General features: G+C 46.1%; 1 protein-coding gene across 3 annotated transcripts; it reads right to left on the bottom strand.

Moving 5' to 3' along the window:
• Window positions 1-603: 603 nt before the first annotated feature.
• On the bottom strand, window positions 604-19,692 carry bcorl1 (BCL6 corepressor-like 1). 3 transcript variants are annotated; one of them, XM_080464966.1, is made up of 12 exons: window positions 19,513-19,692; window positions 12,609-12,692; window positions 9,913-12,498; window positions 9,590-9,722; window positions 8,771-9,259; window positions 6,079-6,275; window positions 5,583-5,849; window positions 5,321-5,487; window positions 4,520-4,665; window positions 3,371-3,448; window positions 2,605-2,776; window positions 604-1,981 (listed from the first exon to the last, which is right to left on the bottom strand). In XM_080464966.1, the coding sequence occupies exons 2-12, from the start codon at window positions 12,612-12,614 to the stop codon at window positions 1,618-1,620; spliced, it is 4,605 nt and encodes a 1,534-aa protein (XP_080321092.1). In that variant the 5' UTR covers window positions 12,615-12,692; window positions 19,513-19,692; the 3' UTR covers window positions 604-1,617. The 3 variants fall into 3 exon arrangements, with proteins under 3 accessions (XP_080321092.1, XP_080321091.1, XP_080321093.1); XM_080464965.1 differs by lacking the exon at window positions 19,513-19,692 and adding an exon at window positions 15,915-16,041; XM_080464967.1 differs by lacking the exon at window positions 19,513-19,692 and adding an exon at window positions 15,915-16,041 and having other exon boundaries at window positions 9,590-9,719.
• Between the last annotated feature and the right edge of the window lie 2,042 nt (window positions 19,693-21,734).

The following is a 21,734-nucleotide window of genomic DNA, read 5'->3' as shown; positions in this document are numbered from 1 at the left end:
ATATCTTGTCAAAAAAAGAAAAGGGACAATCGGAAATATACATGAGAGTGACTTGTACCCTTAACATATAACTTAAATGTGAAGCAACAAAATAAAAATGAGAATAAACTATGATTCACAATCATGCTTTATTGTTGTTGATTTCTTAAAAAAGAATCAAATAAAAGGCTCTTTCGAGATCTTGCACACGTCTTACGTCTTTCAGTCTTGCTGTATCCCACTTTCTTTAACTAAACTATACTTCTCTTTACACCTCTTCATCTTAAATATCTTTTATCAGTTTGTGACTTCAAACCAAAAACTTCATTGATTGTCAACACAAAATCTATCTTAGCACCAGTACAATAAAACTGTACTTCTGCCTTTTTTTTTTTTTGTTTTCTTTTCTTTTCGAAATACTGTTTTGTTTTGTTTTTTTCAAATGAGGGAGGAAAATCTCTGAATAAAGGGATCCTAATAAGTACATTTCAGAATGAAGCACCAACCATAGAAAGCATTTCTCTTCGATAAGGTTGTCAGATACACGAGAGGTCAAATATATTAATGACTATTAAATTAAGCACAACAAACAGTGCGAATAAAACACTGCAACACAAAGCACTCTGGGATCTGGAAACACCGTAGTGGGAGGTTGGAGGCGGGAGGGGGGAGGGGGGCAGTCGTGGCTGCAGTTAGGGAGGGCGTCTGGTCTCCTCTGGACTCCAGGGACGATACGACGTTTCCTCTGAGAGAGATCCACAGGACTCTGTACGAGTTCCGGAGGAGCGGAGAACTCTGGTCTGTCCATGTCTGTAAACAAACTCTCAATGTCAAGGTCCAACATAATGTCAAACTGTGCGCAGGCTCGTTGCTGCCCCGGGCTCACTTTGTGAAATGTGGAGGAACAAAAAAAAAATATATATATATATATATAAACACTGCGAGCAATTAGGTCCGTCCAGTGATGATCTCTGTAGCATGATAAAGTGGAGAGTGAGAGAGAGGAGCGAATGGAAATGAGGCTCTGAGCTGGGCGGGCGATTATGTGTGAATATTACTGGCGGTGGTCTCCTCTCCGCAGGTCTCCACGGCTCCCAGGTCGACAGAGAAACCATCTGGGCCAATGGCCTCCCTGACTTAAGCGTCTTAGCTTTACGCAAGAGTTCACCAAGATAAAAGCCTCGGATTATCCCGTCGAAAAATATCGCTTTTCCCTCGGGAACAAACTCAAAACAGAAAAAAAAAAAAAAAAGTCCTAAACAGTATCCATCCCTTGCCACAAGAATACATTTATATAACCAAATGTGTTAACCCTGATGGCAAGATATACATATACACTACCATGTACATACATCATCGATACAAAAAGGTTTGTTCAATAGTTCTAGTGTATTCAAATATACCTATGGGTAGGAACCTGAAAGCTGCTTTCCAGCACTGACCACTCCCGTGTGCAGGTCCTTGAGATCACTTCTGAGGTCAAAGGTTATCAGTGGAGTGTCAAGTCATTAGTGTAGCTGGAGTTAAAACCCAAGGTCCTCGTTTACAACGGACGGAGAGGTTTCCTTTGAGCTGCTGCTTGCAAGGAAGGACGCAGGCCGACACGACGACAACAGTTTGTCCGCGGTCGGGACGAGGCTATCGGCTGCGAGGCTTCCCAGTGTTTGTCTGCCCCTCCTCATCTTCCTCCTCCTCCTCCTCCTCATCTTCCTCCTCCTCTTGTAGAATGTGTATGGAGGAGCCCAGTAGTCTTTGGAGCTCAGGCACACACCGAACCAGCTCCACCAGCCCCTCTTCCTCTTCCACTTCCTCGTCTTCCTCCTTATTTTTGCCTCTGTGCGGCGACGCCAAAGCGGGGCTCACCTGGCTCACCGACACCTGCCTCCAGAGCTCGGCGCGCGACAAACTCACCACCTCAAAGTGTGGGTAGCGTGCCCGGAAGATTCGCGACGACATTTTGAGACGCTTCAGGACGTCCGTCAGGAGGAACCAGTTGCAAAAGCTACAAAAGAGAAACATCATCAGGGGGTCAAAAAAAACCAAAAAACTTTGAATAATGAAAAGTTTCCTGAACATCTGTTTTGTCAACAAGTGGAAGAAAGTATTACTTTGCTGGTCCCAATTTACCCTCTTCTTGTTCCAAGTAATTGAAGCAGTTAAGGAGTAACTACAGAGTAATGGCTGTAATTGGAGAGTGAAAATGTAACTACAGAGTAATAATGGGATGTTTGAGGGACACAAGTGAGTTAATGGGTTGACATAGGGGAAATTCATATTTTCATAACATGAATGGAGCAGTGATGGGCACAAAAAGGGGGAAACATGTGACGGCTGCACAGTGACACTACAGGCTATTCAGTGTGAAACAATGGTGTTATAATGGTGAAAGAGAAAACAACAGGGCAGCCGCACTGTGTCGACAGGGTAACTACAGGACTAAACGGTCAACAACAGGTAAACAACATCGCAACAATGGGGTAGTTCTGAGGTGACTGTTGTCGGGGCGTTTCATGTCGAGATGTTCTTTACTCAATCTGGATTGACCGATCACTGCCTGGCATGGTCATAAAGACAAGAAATGAAATCTGACACTTGCTTGACTGGGGGTCAACATGATAAACTCACCCCTGCGTTAATGACATCTGAACATGGTAGCAGGGCAGGAGGGGCTCGTCTGAGAACTCGAACACGAGGCAGTCTTTGTCCGAGTCCTGCTCCGTCTTCCACGGAGATTTGTCCTCCAGCTCCTGGTTCTGCTCGGACAGCAGGAAGTCCCAGCACGGCTCCTGCTCACTCTCTGCCAGGGGAAGTTCACCAGAGTGAGAAGAGGAACAACTCTGCCTGGCTACCTGGCACGGGGCCTGAGCGCCCTCTAGTGGCCACACCGTACAGAGCGCTCAACCTGCACCAGTTGCAGACACACAGAAATGGTATAAAATCTGTGAAAATTCAACGTGCAGTTTTTTCCTAATGTAAACTGATGTGACACAAATGTGATCCGGAAAATTCAGAAATAAGAGGAACGCATCACGCTTTCTACTCGTTGAAGTAACAAATAACTTGTATAAAGTCAAAAAATAACCTTAATATGGGGACAGACTAATTATATGAAAGGAACCGTTTTTAGCTTTTATTCAAAGAGCTGCAGTCCATATTCTCCCTCAGTTCTTCCATGCAACTCTAATCCCGTTCTCCCTCTGCTGGTTAACTGGCTCCCTGTGGCTGTTTACAACACAGCGCGGATGCTGGTGCTGTCAGCTCGCACCCGTCCGCGTCCCAGTGGCCAAGCATGAGCCCAGCCTACAAACTAGCTTCCTCTCCCGGCAGCAACCTGGAAATTTCAATCACAAATATTCAACACAATGACAGATCGAGCGCCAATGTTACTTACCAAAGAGTGAGCTGCTGTAGAAATCCCAGGGTACACTTGGATCCTGTTCGTTGCGGCCTTCCAGGTCCGTGAAATATTCTGACGGGGGGGGGGTAAAGTATTGTTTTATTCTTCGTGACTGTGGCAGCTCACGTGAGAACGCGTGGACAGGTATTGAAACAAACACTCGTCTCGTTGGCAGAAACAAGCACGGCATGACGGCACGAAAGAGCTCAACGTAACAATGTGTAATATGTGGAAGCTTGTCTTGGTGATGAGGTCTGCTCGGCAGCTGTGTGCAGCCTGCCAATGCGAAGAGGAAACAGATATCAGGGTTTTGATTTGAACCTTCAGCTCTCTGTTGAGCCGAGGTACACGGTGTGCGACTAATGTACTGCGGCAACGTCAGTGGTTAAAGGAACGCCAGCAGAAGTGAACCCTCACCGCGACCCTGTGTTCAAACCGCTGGGTGAAGATCTCCACATTCATCTACATGTATATCGCGAGGAAGCACGTCACAAGACAACAAACAGTCATGTGTGAGTTACGTTTTGTTCGCCACCATGAGGAGAGACTGGTGGTTCAGGATGTAACCTGCTTTCCCTCATAGTTAGCTGGTTCTCGCACCCTGCGACCTTGATGAACAATGAACTATGAACAATCAGAAGCAAAAAGGGACTCGCGTGTGTCGAACGTTTCCCAGGCAATTTGCTTAATCGCTTGTTGGTCTTCTAGTGACGGCAAAGTCATTAACCCTTCATTGGGCAAAAGACTGTATTTGGTAACTTCTGCGACTCTTCCTGCATCATGTAAATGGCGAAAATTCAAATCCATTCAAATAGACATCCAATCATATGACGTCTTTTGTTAGAACCCAATCGGGTGAATCAGTTTCATAAGATTAACCTCAAGAAACATGAAACAATCTGCAGTGTGCTCCTCATACACGCTGTAACTCTGCTGTTCATCGCCCGCAGTGCCAAACGAGATGTAACATGCACATGTTGACACTTTATTTGACTGGCCACTGCAAAGTTTGAAAAAAAAACCCCAACTAATTATTATATTTTAACATCCATATTAAATCAGCTTTATTAAACAATATTGCTGTGCCGTTTATTGCTAATGATTTAAATTACAATTTAAACAAAAAACAAATAGTGGTGGTACCTGTGAGGAAAATCTTCATGCTCGAGCTGTGCGCCAGTTTCACCGGCGTGTGTCCGGAGTAAGTCGCCAGGGTGGGGTCTGCGCCGTGGTTCAGGAGCAGCCACACTATTGGGAGGTTATCACTCGCCACTGCGTCGTGGAGGGGCCTGAGCGAAGAACAAATTATTTTTTACGGGACTGTGCGAGTGAAAATGACGAGGACGACGCAATCATTCCTTCAAATAACTGATCCGTTATTGTGAATCTCTAACATGAAGCTGACCTTTCACAACAGTTTATTTACTCTCAACAGTGACGTGGAGTTTGTATTTGCAGACATGTGTGACACTAACGCGTTTTCACAATGAAACAGACAACCCAGAAATGTTAAGTCCCTTTGGTAAATGCAAGGTTAGTGTGAACGGGTTTAATGAGCATGGTGAGCAGCTCCCATTTAACTTCCAGAGCCGATAGAAGTGGTAAACGTTAACCCATCAGGCTGTTAAAATATCATTACAATGCACATGCAACTGTTAACAGAAACGCAACCAGAGAGCGGGTAAATTAAGAGTTCAGGATAAATTGAGCTGAACTTGTGAGACAAGCGGTTTTCGGCTCATCTGAGTGAAGATTTGTCTGGGAGTTTCATGAACTGACCGTCTGTGAAATGAACCCAAGTTGGCCGTCAGTGTGAAACCTTGTCAAATGCCCATGAGTCGCACACTCCAATATTGATCAAAAATTAACTTAAAGACTCAGCTTTAATGTGAAAATGGCATGAGAGCAGTAAATTGGACAACCTCGCCCATCATTAACTCTCACCGTGTTCCATCCTGCGAGCTGCAGTTGACATCGGCGCCGTGTTCCAGCAGCATCTGGACGATCTGAGTCCAGCCTCGAGAAGAGGCCTCATGCAGAGCCGTGTATCCGGCGTTGTCCCTCCGGTTGACCTCCCTGACGTCCTTTTCAAGACAATACTGGACGACGTCCTGCAGAGCAGAGAAAGGACAGACATGCGTGAGAGGAGTTACATCGCCGACACGTCAAATGTCAACGCCGCTCCAGTGAACGGGAGGGGTTTTACCTGATAGCCCAAACGGGCGGCACGTTGGAGCAAAGTCTCTCCTGCATTTTTATTGACGATCAGCCGGCGGACCTCTGGAGGAACGGTCCTCTTGGTGGGAGAATCCGAGCCACTGCTTCTCCCCGAGGAGCTCTTCTTATTGGTTGGCGAAGATGGCAAACTCTTTGGGGTGCGCGGCGGACTGACTGGTCGCTTTACAGGTGCGTCGTCGTCATCCAGAGCGAGTGAGGCGCCACGCTTGCCCAAACTGCCGCGCTTGCTTTTTGTCTAAAAATAGAGATTGTTGCAAAGCAGCGCCATGTCAGGGTGCTTCGTTAGGCTAATCAAAAACCTGTGCAATATAATCCCAGCTGCCCACATATACAGGTGACAAATATAGCATTTCATCAGGCCACAGGGGGGCACTATAAGCTTAAATAATGGCAGCACCTAGTTCCTCTCAACCCTGATGATTTGAGATGTTCCGTAAACCCAGCAAAAAGCATCAAGAACTTACTTTGTGCTCATCACTGTCACTTAAGTGTTTGCTCTTGAACTTCCTCTTCCCTGAGGGCTTATCGGTGCACTCCAGGGACTCCTCGCTCTCCTGGTATCGGACGGATCCTGAACGGGTGAATGAGGGTCTCCGGAGAGGAGGAGGAGGCGGCTCTGGACTGCAGGCGGCAGGACTTGGACACTGATCTGCCTGTGAATCTGCAATGACAAGTTGAATTAAAGATTAAACTGAGGGCCACCAAAAAGGAAAAACCTTGAAAACAAACCAACCCCAAAACAAACAAAGCAAAACTGCGCGAGTCGCTGATTCTGCTGTGGTTTTATTCTTGGCTTTGAAACCACGCTGGCATTTTTACCCTCAAACCAAAATATGTAAACAGAAACCATATTGGACACTTTGATGATGGGTATTATGTAATTCGACTTTCGTCTGTCTGTGTGCCGATCTAAATGCACTCATTGGACTTTATGGGGATACCTTCATCAGGTGAAATCTCACAACGATCTACTGAATGCATAAACACATCCTGTGTTCACATTTTAGTATGTGTTGCATTCATACTTCAAAATAAATTAGTTTCAGACCCACTTTGATGCACACCATGGCATATTTCAGGTTTTTTTTTTCAGTCACATCCACACTAATGGGTGTATTTAGGGGAAGTTCTGGTACATGTCACAGATAGGACATGAGAAATACCAACTATAATCAAATTGAATGTGATGTTGTTCACCACATCTGTGAAAATTTGTCCAATTCAGTGACAAAAGAGAGGAGCAGAACGTCAGTAATACATTTCAATATGATGCAGTCTCATGCACCAGCACGCACTAGAACCCCCAGAATGAACAAGAAGTAGAATTATCACCTCTCTGTGTCAAAAAAAAAAAAAAGACTAAAAATTGTTTGCTCTGTACAAACAGAATCTCCGGCACAGCTGCTCGATTGTAGTGTACTTTATGAAGTCGACAGTGGCTTTATATATTCCGTATAAACGGTTCCATAAACAGCTCTACCAATTTTTATAACAGCTTCGCAGCGTTTCACTTATAAAGGTGTAGTTTGTAAAAAAAAAAAAAAGTTTTAATATCTTCCTAACATGTTTTACTCACTGGAGTTTCTGGATGGGCAAATAAAAACCCAATTTAAATTTGGCAACACTGTTAAATGTAAATAAAAACAGAATGGAATTACTGTATTTGCAAGTCACATCAGCTTAGGTTGTGTCGCCCAAGAGAGCACAAACAACATATCAGGTGTTAAAACTGAGACAATATTAGCCTATTTTAAATGTTATGGCAGCAACACATCTCAAAGAAGCTCAAATCATAGGCAACAAAAGACTGTAAAAGCCACTGGCTCAAATAAAAAAAACATAGCTGGAGGACCATTTCACAACTAAATAGGTTAATTAGTAGCAGATCAACAACATGACTCCAAATGAAATGAGCATTTTAGAGAAACACGGTAAGTAATGATGATAGAAGTCCCACCAATTATAGTGTATAAAAGATTCAGAGGAACGGGAAAAATCAAAGGACAAGGACAAAAGTATGAAGTAGATGACCAAGTGTCCGTGCTGAGTTGCATTTAAAACAGACACAATACTGGATATGAGCTCAGCAACACTTCACTGCACAATCGAGCTGCATCACGCACAGAAGAATTCCCATGTGAACAAAGCCTAAAAACGACGCGCTCTCCTCCGGGCCAAAGCTCATTTGATATGATCGGAAATTCTTTTTGGAAGCGTATACAAATTTAAGATGACAATTATCTGCATCAATTTCAAAACCCCGAATCCCTGAAGGGGCCCCGACACATCTGGAGATGCACCATCAATTCTGCGGCACACTGAGGTTTCAGAGCAACATCTGCTCACACACCCTCACATGTGACGGGTCAGATCTTTCATATTTCATCAAGACGATACAAAACCACATTCTGCATCCATCACAACACCAAAGCTTCACCGTAGAAGTGTCTCTTTCACCAATAGAAAACATTTGGTGTATCATGATACAAAAAAAATTAATAAATAAACAAAGAAAATCAGCAATAAATGCTTTTTTTTAAGCAACTGATCTCCGCACTTCCTTTCAATAAAGCCTTTATAGAAATTACATAGCAAACGTACACTTATTGCAAAGTACTAAAACGGGCTTTCACAAGTTGTCAGCACTGATTCATTCACCAGATATTTCTTAAAAGAATGAATAATTACTCCGTCAACAAACGTCAAATGATGACAAATGCTGCTTGCAAGCCAACAGAGCCAACTGTTTTGTCACTTCTTTTTTTTTTATGGTGAGCGGACAATAAACAGATTAATGTATAAGGGTATGAAGACGGCGTGATTCAGGCTTGTTAGTGAGGCTGTTACCAACAAATGTTTGTTTATGATCGTCAGCATTTTCATCATTTTGACATATCAAAATGCCCTAATAAACATTGTATCACACGGATTCCCAATGACTGGAATGACAGCCGATCACTGTAGCTCCACTTGTCTAATTAAACTTTTTATTTGAGCAAAGGAAGACAATGAAACGGCAGCATTTAAAGTCTGTTGTAAAACTATTTCATTTACTCTAAAACGCTGTGAAACGAATTTAAGATTTAAGCTGCACATGTAATTAAACTGGAAATAGTTCAACTGAAGACTGCTGCTCTCGAGAGGAAACCTGCCTACCTGCTGGGATTCCCATGTCCTGTCTCAGGGGGTTCGAGTCTTCAAGGTGCTCTCCGTCTTCAAGTTTGTCCTTCTCAGTGATGTATTCACCGGTCTGATACTTTTTGCTACGACACCGCCGCCGTTTCTTTTGTGGAGGCGTGTCGCCCTCCGTGCCGGACGACGTCCTTCCCTTGCCCTGCGACGTGCGCTCCGGCACGGGGTTTGATCGGGGCCTCCCTCTCGGACGACGGGCCGGTTGGGCGGGAGTCAGGGGCGGGGATTTGGAGACTTGAGCAGGTGTGGGAGGCGGGGCAGGAGGAGGCATTGGTGGAGGTGGAGGGGACGGCGTGGCGAAGCCCCACAGGTCGAGTCGGGCGTCGTCGGCTCGCCGTCGTCCTCTCCTGAGTCTCGGGAAGGAGCCGTCAGTCGTGTCGCCCTCCTTGGCAGGTACGGCAGAGGTATTGGGAGACGCCGAAGTCTCAACGCTCTGAGGACTGGCGCTGTTATCTGAAACGGATTACATCACATCTGATTGTTAGATTCACACCAGCGTCGGTGCCTCGAATATGACTGAGACACAAAAAAATTACAAAAGTCAAACGCTTTTGGAAATGTTTTTCACACAGAGACAACCAAACGGCCCAAGCCGACTGCAGGCGCTATTTATTCATCTCTTGAACTAAAACCAAGAATCATTTAATGTGAACTCGATAAAAGACGACGGATCTGAGACAACTGCAGGCGTCATCAACTTTCAGTTAGATGTCAGACATTTGCGACGGGAGAACGTTGAGGAACGGTAAATGTCACAGGATTACGAGAAAGAACGGCTCTAACCTGCTTTGTTGAGGACTGGCTGCTCAGCTTTTTTGGGACTTGTCTTGTCCCTTGGACTCGTCTCTTTTCTCCGTGGGGAAAGTTTTGCCGCGGACAGACTTTGCTCCAGCACAGGTGCGTATGGTTTCTTCTGCTGAAACACACAGGGGACAGAATGAGCACACTGTATTGGATACAACTTATCACAAATCGGAATGGCCTATTTGGAGAGTTGAAAAGAAATCTCAAAGAATGACTGATACCTCATATGTGTTCACGCAACTTAAAGGGAGGTAGGGAGATATCATACAACAGATGAAGAAATTAAAACGCTGATAGATTACCTTCTTATTGCAGGACACTTTGGCCGTATCATTTTCTGTGTCTTGCTTTTTCTTTCCTGAAGTCTTCTTCGACGGGTCTATTGTCAACTTCTCCTTGGCCTGTTTCTTCGGACTGGTCTTTTTTTGTTTGATGGCAGCCGTTTTTGTCTTGGTCGGCGACTCCTCTTTGGTTCCGTTTGTTTCCTTCGCCAATTTGTTGCCTCCCCGCACACACTGGCCCGTAAGAATGGATGCGACCATACCTTCCAATTTTTCACTGGGAGGACCGTCTAATGATCCACTTTCTTTCCTCAACGTCTCCCCCTCCAACACCTGGGCGAGTTTGCTCTCTATCCTGTTCCCATTTGTTGATGCATTGTTCCCAAAGAGATGAGACTGGCTCGTCGTTTTCGACGAGCCATGCTTTGCTTTCACCCCCACATGCTCCGCTTGACTGGTGTGTTTGTCACTATTATTCTCCAAAGGCTCGGTGGCGTTGGACTTCTCGTGTCTTTTCTTGGCATTGGTCAAATCACCCTGAGATGGTACGCTGGGCCATTTCTCTGCAGACCAGTACGGTTGGTACTCAAAAGCAGAAGTATGTTTAGATTGGGTGTCGATGAGCGGATTCGAATCAACCTTTCTCGACGCGACGGACGAAAGCGGAGCGTTAACCTCGCCGAGCCCAGCTGTTTCAAGACCTTGCTGCTTCACAATGGATGCAAGGTTTGACAAAGGAGATTTCATCCTGTCCCACTTGCCATCCTCATTTTTGGAAGGGCAGTGATGGCCACTCTGGTACTTACATCCCTCTGTAACTGTGGTGCCCTTGGTCTTTGGAGATCCCTGTGTCATTTTTTTCTGAGCAGAAGGAGCTTGATGTGGAAGAGGGGAAGGTTGCTGCCAAGCTGGACTGACAGCAGTGGTACAATATGGCACCGCTGTCTTTCCAGCTCCGGTTTTTGAATAAATTTGAGCATTGGAGGCGCTCAACAGGGCCGTCGTTAGAGCTCCCTTAGGGGGACAGTTCTTGCTGGTGTTTTTCACATGCTTGACACTGTTGGTGTGTTGGTTACCTTTCATCAGAGAGGAAGGCTTCTTTCCCCCTGAGGCCAGATGTTCTCCTTGGTCAATTATAGATATAAATTCCTGCTTTGCAAAACTCTGAAACTCATCTGCAAAAGTCCCCTTTCCATCTTTGCCTCGTAGAGTAGAAGCCAGTATGGGGCTCGCCACACCTACATATGTTCCAGGGATGTTTTTTATTGGATCTTGTGCCGATCCCTTACCCCAGGTTGTTTTGGGTTCTGGAATCTGGTGATTTTGAGGCCTGTTTGTTTGCTTCTGATGAGAACCATTACTGTGGGTATTTGGTAAAACTGGGTATTGCACGGCAGAACTAAAAGTTGTTGAATGAGTCCTCTTGGAGTTCAGAAAGTCTCTCTGATTTGATTCAATACTAATGGGCTCCTTCAGAGTAACTGGGGCGTCGTTTAAGGTTTTGAGGCGTTTCGACTTTGCAGACAAATCGAGCGGTACGTCTCGGGGTTCGATGGAGCAAGCCGTGTTGTCGTCCGGGGCAGAGGTGGGCGGCGTTTTAAGTGAGCCCATGACCGTCTTGTCTATGCTGTTGCCTTTCTCCACGTGGTTCAGCAGTCTGCTCTGAGAAGTGATGCTGGCCAGCGCAGAGCCACAGCAAATAGCAGCAGTGGGAGACAAGGTGTAGTGGGTGGGTGCTGCCGAGGTTAACGACGGGTGCTGTAACGGCAGGGCCATCGCCGGTGAGGCCACAACAGAGGCGAGAGATTTATGTTCCCCAACAGGTATGGCATTCTTTGTTGATGAGTGGTTGGACTTGAGTTTCGGAGTTGACGTGCCTGTTTTTTTCTCTGCAGCCGGAGTCCGGCCAACAGACAGCGAGTATGGATAGGTCCGCATGAGAGGTGTCCCTCCGACACCTGAGCTTTGAGGAGGGATTTCCTTCTGGAACTGAGTGGCCGTGGCGTCCCTCAACGCTGTGATCTGACCCAATGCTGGTGGAAGGGTAATTTTGCAAAGTGGAGAAGAAAAATTGGAGGAGGGAAGAAAGGCAACAGGCGGGGCTGGTTTGAACATGGCGGGACACTGGAATCCGGGGGAAACACTTTGCATGGGTTGTGCCTGTGGGTGTGACTTCTTGCTGGACGTCACATTACCGTGACAGGGGTTGAGGGAGTCCTCCCGGTTCACTTTTAAACCGCCCGACCACTGAGGAGCGGGGAAGACGCCGGCGCCATCTGCTTTGAGTTTGGGAGCCTCGGCCCTTTTGTCTGTTCTCTTCTCGGAGCTTGCGAGGATTGAGCTGGACATCGGCGCATTGTTGGGCTGCTGAGGTGGGGAAAGTTCCGCGCTGTGGTTGCAATTGCTAGAGTCCAGGCAGGCTTTTACCGTCTTACAGTCTTTCGTTGGAGTGGTCTTGTTCTGCTGACTGAGGGTAACATCTCCTCTAAACTCAGGGGGTAGCGTCTGGGGGGGATTTCCCACCATGCTCGTAGACGCTTTATTAGGAGCACTGATCTCTCTGCTCACCGTGCCTCCATCCCCTACATTCATTAGTGTGGGATCCACCTGCGTAATAAGACAAGAGCAGGAAGCCTGTGTTAATTAGATAAGAGGACGAAACGCTCTAATCAAGTAATCTAACAGCAAAAGACAAATTAATATTAAATAAAAGTTACCTGCATAGGTGTTTCTTTAGCACAACATGCCTTGGGGATCGGCGGGTCACTCCGATGACAGTTTCGTTGAAATCCAGCGATGTGCTGCAAATTATACAGAAGAAAAAAAACACTTGACGTGATCATCACAGTAATCTCTTCCGCGTGGCAGTAAAGATGTTTTTAAACCTTCATAAAAGGAACATAAAGAAGTCGCAGAAATCAAAGTAAGCCCCCCTGGGCAGCAGAAACCTTCCTTCCATCGAGACACACTTGGGGGTCAGATATGTTACAATTTCCTCAGAGCGAGGAAACAATTTAGGGCAGCAGGGAGAAGCGTACTAACTGATGGAACGTGATCATTGTGTCGCTCCCTTCACTTTGCTGTAGTTCCTCTCAGGGAATACAGACAATTTGTCAGCCCTCATCTAACCAGAATGTACACCGCCTTTACAGAAAAGTATATATTCAGAGAGTGAAATGAGACCTAAAGCGTTAGTTGCAATGTGGAGAGAAGCAACAAGAGACGGCAGAATTACACATTGTTTGCTCACAAGTTTTCTATTTTCTCCCATGGCGTTTTTAAAGTTAACTCTAATATTCAGCTGAGATTATCGTTGGAAATAAACAGAGTGAATCTAGATGTCACTCTCACAATATAAGCGGACAAACAAACCAACAAAAACGATTATTAGATATAAATAGAACAATACAATCACACTCGAATTCTCGTTCAACAACTGAGCGACATAATGTTAAGAAATCATATTATATTACTAGTGCAGAATGAATAAATTAGTACGGAGAGTAAGTTCTACCATGACAACTCGCTGAGTGAACGTGACGTTTGGACCGTAATTTTGGCTTTCAAACCACTAACGACGGCACAAACGCAAGTCTTCACTTTACTTTCTGCGCTTCAATATAAAAACAACTTTCTCGCGGCAAACTTTGCACATGCAATGAGAGTCAAACAGCCGTGATGAATAAAAACAAACCCAAAAAGACAAAGCTTGACTGACTTAACATAGCCATTAGGAAATAAGACAATATGAGACTTTACTGTGCATATTAAAGGGCGCTGACGGGAGAGGACAGAATCCCTAAAATTTCAACCAAGAGCCCTGTGGTTTTACAACGAGACGGTCACTTCAAACCAGACGAGAACTCATGACCCTTCAGACCCCAGGGCCCGTCTTTAGTTGGCTCCTTCTGTAATTCTGTGACCGCGTTAAATGATCTTTTATTACAGAACAGAACTTTGGTTGTGATCAGGTCACGCACGCCGATGGGTGGCTAGAAATATCAAAAAGTTTCCCCCGATTGCATATATGGTGGAGGATTACATATGACTAGATACTCAATTATGTATGATTCTAATGCGGGGGTCATGGAGAGCTAGATGCTCATCAGTGTTATCTAAAATTAGACAGTGAAATCCCACCCATTGCTTCTCACACTGAAAACTGACACAAGAGACAAGTCACAATAGAGTCCAAAACAATCACGACCAAGCACGGGGAAATAGTAAATATCGCTCCACGTCATGTGAAGAAGAAGACGCAACACATGTAGAGGACACTCACACACCAGCATGTAGGTGGAGGTGAGACCGTCTACAAAAGGGACCAGGCAAGAAAGACATGTCGGGATGGCCATGTTTCGGTGAAACCAAACGAAGATGATGCACATAATGACTGACACGCCAATCTCTCCTGGAATCTGCGAGCTGAGGGGGACTGGAGGGAGGGAGAGGGAACGGGGAGGGGGGGGAACCTGCGACGCAGACACGCCGCTCCGTGCAAAGGAGGGTCCGCATATATTATCGTAACAACAGTTGCTTTACAGCTAGTTTTTTTTGTGTGTGTGTGTCTTTGTGCTGAGCGATCGCGGTGGGTCTTGCTCCGCCACAACATTTGAATTCATCCGCTCGCGATGTAGGCCAGTGAAATGTATGCAGCACAGTCCTTGCGCACGCCGTGGGCAACACGCGGAACAAAGTCGAGCCCGGAAAAGAGCCTTTTTTTTTTAGAGGGGGGGGTAAAAAAATAAAAAGAACAAGAACAAGAGGAAGAAAAATAGGGGGACAAATGATTGTGTAGTAGCCCCCCACTTCCACCCGGTCAGCTCGGTTGTCCAACCCACGGCAACAAAAGACACACGTCCCAATGTCACATGTGGGAGAAGGAAAAAAAAAAAAAAAAAAGTGCACAATGAGACCAACGTGCGCGTTGTGGGCACGCGCAACAAAAAAACAACAACACGTTTTCTCTGTTATAAATATCAGCACGGAAAAACTCTGGAGAGCTCCGGATCTCTCTCTCTCTCGCGCTGGAGATGGCGAGCAGGCACCATAATGAGAGAATGGCAACTGGCTCTCAGGTGATCGGTCCATCTGCACACAAACACCGGGCTCAAACTGAGCCGACAAGGCGGCTTCCAGTCACCCGATCCCGCACGCAGACCGCGCAGGAGAAGACGTCGAGGTGTTTTTGAGTATGAAAGACAGATGTTCGGGGGAATTAAAGCGAGTGACAGGAGAGATTTTCTGGTATTAAAAAAAAAAAAAAACACAACATATCGAGTGGCTGCGACGTCGGGGCACGATGTAGCAGTGTGACACATCTCCGAATGATAAGGTAAGTCAACATCCATGCAAAAAGAAATAAACAAATAAACAAACAGGACGCAGACAGAGCCAAACAAACTAAACTTCTGGCCATCACCACCGGCCGCGGAAATGCTCGACCAAAGTAACCCGGCCGGAGGACGATGTCACAAACAAAATTGCCAGTTTCTTCCGCTGATAACAGAATAAAGAAGAACGATCGCATCGAGTTACTGGGGAGGAAAAGTAGCCCGCTGGAGATCGCCCAGGGTGGTGGTGGTGGTGGGGGGGTTGGCTGACCCAACTTATTGCGCTGCTGGAGCGGGGAAAAACAATATATTGAAGTCCGCTGACCAGCTCCTCCGGCTCGGGGAGGCTTCCAGCTCCCTGCGCAGCTCGATCCTCCCGCTGGGTTACATGTTGAGGCAGGCTACTGTTATTTATCCCCGGCCGACCTGACGCGAAGTGCTCCCGTCTCTCTTATCGGCCCTTCGCCGGACTGACTGAACCCACTTCGGCGGTTTAGAGACGTTCGCGGAGCCCCCGGACCCACCGAGCCTCTCCGCTGCTCCCCGGCCCCGCTTTCTACTCTCCCCCTCTCTCTCTCTCTCTCTCTCTCTCTCTCTCTCTCTCTCTCTCTATCCTAAATACTGAATAATTCTCCAGCTAATCAGCAGGCGAGATAAAAGATGTCTAAATGACACCAAACAGTTACGAACCCGTCCGTCCAGACGGCATGTGAACGACGCACCGGCCACGACTGTGTGGATACGGCCGCGTCCAGCCGTTCGCCTCCGCCGTCCGTGGCTGCCCACTAATCTCGACGGTTTTCGGTTCTAAAAGTCCGGGGGGGGGGGGGGGGGGGGGGGGGGGGGGGGGGGGGGGGGGGGGGGAGGAGGGAGGAGGGGAGTGTGGGGGGGGGGGGGGTCGTCAAGACAGTCCGTTCCGTATCTCCAGTCTAGAGCGAGCGAGAGGGGCAGAAGGGTGCGCGGGGACGGCATGGGAGATGTAGTGCTCGGCTATCCACGCCCAGGATTAGACGCTGGAGAGGCTGGGAGGGGTGAGGACTACAGGTACCGGCATGCACCGCGCGCTCCAGCCGCTCAAGGGGAATGATGGGGGGGGGCTGATCGCGAGCAGAGAGTGTAACGGTGCGCTAAACTGAAAAAGGCTTATCTGGGCAACGAAGTAATAATCTGTAATTTAGGGGTTGTTGGTTGTTTTGTCTGTTTTTTCTGAAGCAAAGCAGTATCAGTCCGAGACTTTGTGCACGTCAGGGGCACCCAGGTCAATTAACAGGCAGCTGTGGGTGATGGTTTAAACACAAAAAAAACAACCAATTCTGTCAAATATCAAGACTAAACAGTGTTTGTCTCTTCTCCAGGTGAAGGTGGTCTATCTATCCGTCTGGTGCCCATAGTCTATCTTGAAAAGGACGAGGGAATGTAGAAGCATTTTTGACTGCATGTTGAGGATGATGTGGTTTGAAAGAAGTTTTAGGTCATGGTGAAAATGACCAGGTCGCTTAGTCTATTGAAGATAAGCTTCAAATACAAACTATACAGTGATGTCCCATTTAAGTCGTGTCAAACCGCCAAAACAAACAACTTGAGTTGACAAGTTTATTTCTGCTTTTGTACTCTGTATTATTTGGATTCAACACTAAAACTATTACTTCTTCTCTATGAAAAGCAGAATGTGACTATAATTAACCTGTGGAGTCGCAACTATTATACCCCTCAATGTATTTCAGTAAATATATTTAAAAAAAAGCTCAATTTAATCCACAATGACTGAAAAGACGACTAATGTTTCAATAGAACTTGACTTCGTCGCCTTTGTGTTGAATATTTTGCCCTCGTTCATTGTGGTTTGCGATCATCCATCCCAGCAGAACCATAACTCAGTTTCTTTTGTTTCAAATCCAACCTGCCAGCACTGATGGTGTGAGGAGGAACAGAACCGCAAATAAACATTTATAATGAATATATGAACAAAGACAGTGCCATTCCTTCTGCATCTTCAGTCCCCTGCCATATATTTCTTGCAGTGCTGTGTGTGTCAACATCACATTTCCTGTTACTATCAGGCTGGCCCAGGCTTGAACTATAGAATCACACACAAGAAGTGGTTTTCAGAGCAGATCAAAGCACAACTGCAATTTCGAATTTTGAAAAATATATGAGTTTTCGAACACATTTTTTTTTTTGTACGAAAAAACCCCCCAAAAAACCATGAAGAAATCTGAAGCAGCTCATGTGGACAACAACCTTCCACCTGGTGACAACTGAGCTGAAGAGACACCACCAGGCCCCCTCCAGCATGGACACAATCTCTTGACACACCGTACACACTTTGAATTGCTGTAAATCACGAGGCCAACTTTCCCTTTCAGCTGAAAGGCTCCCAAACAAAGACAACAATATAAGTGCAAGAGCTAATCATTTTCGTTGGGGTGGGGGGTGGGTGGGGGTGACAACACATCTGTAACTCAGAGTTCCACACAAGCAAACACAAACTTTTAAATGGTATGTAGAGCAGGAGCCCCCCCCCCCAAAAGATAAACAACCACAGGATACTGAGCTGCCTCACTCTGTAATCACATTTTGGCACAGTGGTGAAACGGTACACGTTACCCTGCAGTAATCAGACCACTTGTCTCACCTGGATCTTAAAAAGCAGTGATGTTTTAGGGAAACACATTTCTTACTTTTCTTATTTTCACCCCCCCCCAGTTACTTTGCGGTGTTGCGGACATAAGCATGCACACACAGCGAGGTGGACGTCGTCGGGAGTTTGTTTACTACCATGCATGATATGTGTGTGTGTGTGTGTGTGTGTGTGTGTGTGTGTGTGTGTGTGTGTGTGTGTGTGTGTGTGTGTGTGTGTGTGTGTGTGTGTGTGTGTGTGTGTGTGTGTGTGTGTGTGTGTGTGTGTGTGTGTGTGTGTGTTGCAGGGCAGCGATCGTCCATCCGCCGATCGCGGAGCGAAGCACAAACTATTTCCACCGCTCGCGGAGAGGAGGAATCGTGCGCGAGCCTCTTCACATGCCCTTCGCCATTCGCTCAGTAATGGCTGCGTGCAAAGCAGCCAAATCGCTGACAGATGGCCAAATGTGAAATTAGGAAACACAATTTTTTTTTAAAAAAAACAACCAAACAACACACACACACGCCGATCAGTATAGGAGTCGGTGTGCAGCAGGAGTGACACAAAGTGGGCAGCGGACACATTGTGTCTGAGCCGGCGGTAACCCGGAGACCTCCGCGACCGGAGCGGGAGCCATCCCGGTAGTGACCGGCTGCTCGGGGCTCCACCGATCACACAGTAGTTTGCGCCGCATCGGATGTCTGGAGCTGTGGGGCTTGAAAAACTTGTTTTGCACGCAATTCCGATCATGTCGAGTGGGGGGTTGGGGGTTGGGAGCTGGGGGGGTAGCTGGGGGGGTGGGGGGGACGTGGCGTTCAGCACATGCACTGTGACAAACCAGCGCAAGATGAATGTTTACATCGGGAGGAGGCCCCGCTGTATTTTCTTTTCTTTTCCTTCTTTTGTGGTTTATTATAAGTGTGTCGTCTTTAGAGTGGACATGTGTGGTCATCTGTCTGTGAGTCATATCGGAGATTATCGACCCTATTTAGGCCGCCATGCTTCGCAGCGACGAGGATGTCCCGTCTAAGTTGGTGGTTCACCTGGTCGAGGCTGAACCGTCGAGGCTGTACGGAGGAGGGGGGTGAGGGGGGGTGGGTGTCCAAATCAAGCGCATTATTCTTCCATCTTGGCAGAAGTAATGAATTATTCTAGAGGAAAGAGGAGGGGAGGGCGGCAGCGGAGGAATCACAGAAAACAGTCCAGGGTGATGTTCTTGTTTTTCAGGTTAATGGATGGCCCGATGCGCCGTCCACATGATGTCTGAAAATCCACATCGAGTCGCCGTGTCAGCGGTCGGATCTGCGGACTGCGTCCACATGGACAGCAGGAGACCCAACACGGATGTCATCTCGACACACAACTTGGCTGCCCATACATGTGACACACACACACACACACACACACACACACACACACACACACACACAGAAAGAAAGACACACACGATCCCACATAATAATGCCGCGGGGTAACAGCGAAACACCGCCGCAACTAACCGGAGCACCCGACGAGACGCCGACAGCCAAAAAATGCAGATATTCAGGTCAAAGTTTGGCAGAGTTTTTAACTCGCCCTCAATAGCGTTGTGCAATGCCCCCTTTAATGCCCCCTGCTCGCCCGTAACGCCTTTGTTATTAGTAATCGCATGGTATTGCGCCGTCTTACCTTGCGCTCCGAGCTGCCCGCAGCCACAAAGCCCGTACGCAGCGCAACAAGCTATTGTTGTCTGCACACAGGCTCGACCGTGGGGGGCCAGGGATGTGATTTTTTTGGGAAGTAGAATGAATACAGTATGCAATTTTGGCTTGTCCTCGCGATCTTCCCTTTACTGCCAGTTTTCGGTCTGCAGCAGCTGGAGATGAAAATCGCGCACCCTGGGTCCTAGCGCCGGGTAAAGCCCTACAGGTGAATAACAAACAGAGCGGGGCTCCACGGGGCTGCAGCCTTTAATTGCACGGTAGGACACCTTGCAGGAGCACACACTCAGACATAAAAATTTTTTTTAAAAAAAGTAATCAGAGAACACACTTTCTCTTCCTTTGCTCGCAAGCATGCAAACGCCTTTGAAGGTCTACTTCAAATTACGCATGAAAAGGTCATATAAAAAGTTTCTCCAAATACAGTTCATGGAATAAGGTTCATTCCCTCAAAGCACTTATTTCACCATGCGTGAACCAAATTTGTACACGCAGTTGGGATTATTTAATTTATAAGGAAGACATCAAGCTGTTTCCACTCATCCAATGACAAAGTGGCAATAATTAACATTATTTTAAAAACCTGATTGTTGATCAAGCTGCTGGTAGTTTGTTGAAGTCATTAAACAGTGGGAACAATCAGACTCAGTGTTTAAGGTTTCGCATCAGAGACTGGCCCAGATCCACAAGCAAACTATGAGCATCTGTCTGCAGTGGCAGTTTTCACATTTCTAGATGGACAGTCTGATTTTTCAACAGCCACATAATTTGATCTGGAGTGGACCAGATCAGTAAAATGAGAACATAGCGAAAACATAATATTTCAGTTGGTTTAGTGCAAAGAGGTTGTTCCGGAAAACCTGTTCATTTAATTAGATGATTTGTCACAAGTCAAACCAGTTGATTTTACAATTTTTCAGGTGAAATGTCCACAAATGTATGTCTTTGCTGAATATCCTTGTTTCCAAAAGTGCATTAAAAAAACCTTTGTTTCGTTTGGTAAAGACCTGATCTGAAATCTGACCAGCCACAGTGATTCCCTTCTAATATGGACAGTATGGTTTTTATGATGATGCTACTTCATTAGCAATAAGGCAGCTTCGACTGCTCCATCACTGATCTCTTGAGTCTTGGTGTGTTAATCTCACTATTGCTCGCTACACACTGTGATTTTACGGCCGTCCCAGACCAAAGATAACGATTGTGAGAGAATCGTGGCGATATCTTTGGTCTTGACTCTAGATCAGAGGTCACGTCGCCTGTCAGACCCGTTCAAGGACGGACGTTGTCATGATCTTGCGACCAAAGACCACCTGCATTAAAATGCTGTCAGTGTCAGAACTAACCAATAGAAATGCAGCATGAAATCTCGTACTGATCAGCGCGACACTGGCGCTAAACCCAAATAGATGCTTTTAGGGGATTTCTCTCCAAACACATAAAGGCCACAAGGGCGACGGCTCTATTCATGTTTCGCTTGTTTCTTTTTCATTGATGGATGACACGCGCTTAAGATGTTTTATTCTTGCGCAATCACGTCGACCCATATACATCGTAGGCTTTCATTGTGCAATCTGCACACAGTGAACTTCATGCCGTGCCCAAAGTTCATTGGATATATCGTACAAATGTGGAGAGCTGTGAACTTAAAAGATAGTTAAAGTTGCAGTTAAAGTGCAATCTCCATTGAATAATTAAGGAACAATTAGAAAACCAAAGGGTTTTCTTTGTTGTTTTATCCCGCAGGCCAGTTTGGTCCCTCTGTTGGGCCGGCAGCCGCATGTAAGACACCCCTGGATATGAAAGTCCTAAAATGTGCAAAACTTTCTGTACAAAACTCGATAATAAATCTATTAACTTTCCTTTAAATAAATTGTTCTAGTAAATCAGCTGCAGGCCACATCAAACTTACAAAAAAAGGAGTGTATTAGGAAACATATTTGCGTTTTCAGAAATTATAAACTGATACTGTTTCTGCAGATCCATCATTTTATCTGAATATCACTTCATTGTATTGCAAATACCTGTTTGACAGCTGAAAAACACTTGAAATATTTATAAAGTGCAACAAACTGCTCAATAGATTGTTCATAATTTCAATAAAAATGGCTGTATATGTCATAAAAAGTGTAAAGAGAAAGAAAATCAGATGTTTTTGCATAGAAAATTTAGTGCATGTTATGCAAATAT

Source organism: Lipophrys pholis (genome assembly GCF_963383615.2).
Source record: "Lipophrys pholis genome assembly, chromosome: 6".
Lineage (NCBI taxonomy): Eukaryota > Metazoa > Chordata > Actinopteri > Blenniiformes > Blenniidae > Lipophrys > Lipophrys pholis.
Note: the sequence above shows the minus strand (reverse complement) of the source record. Positions and strands in the feature narration are given on the sequence as shown.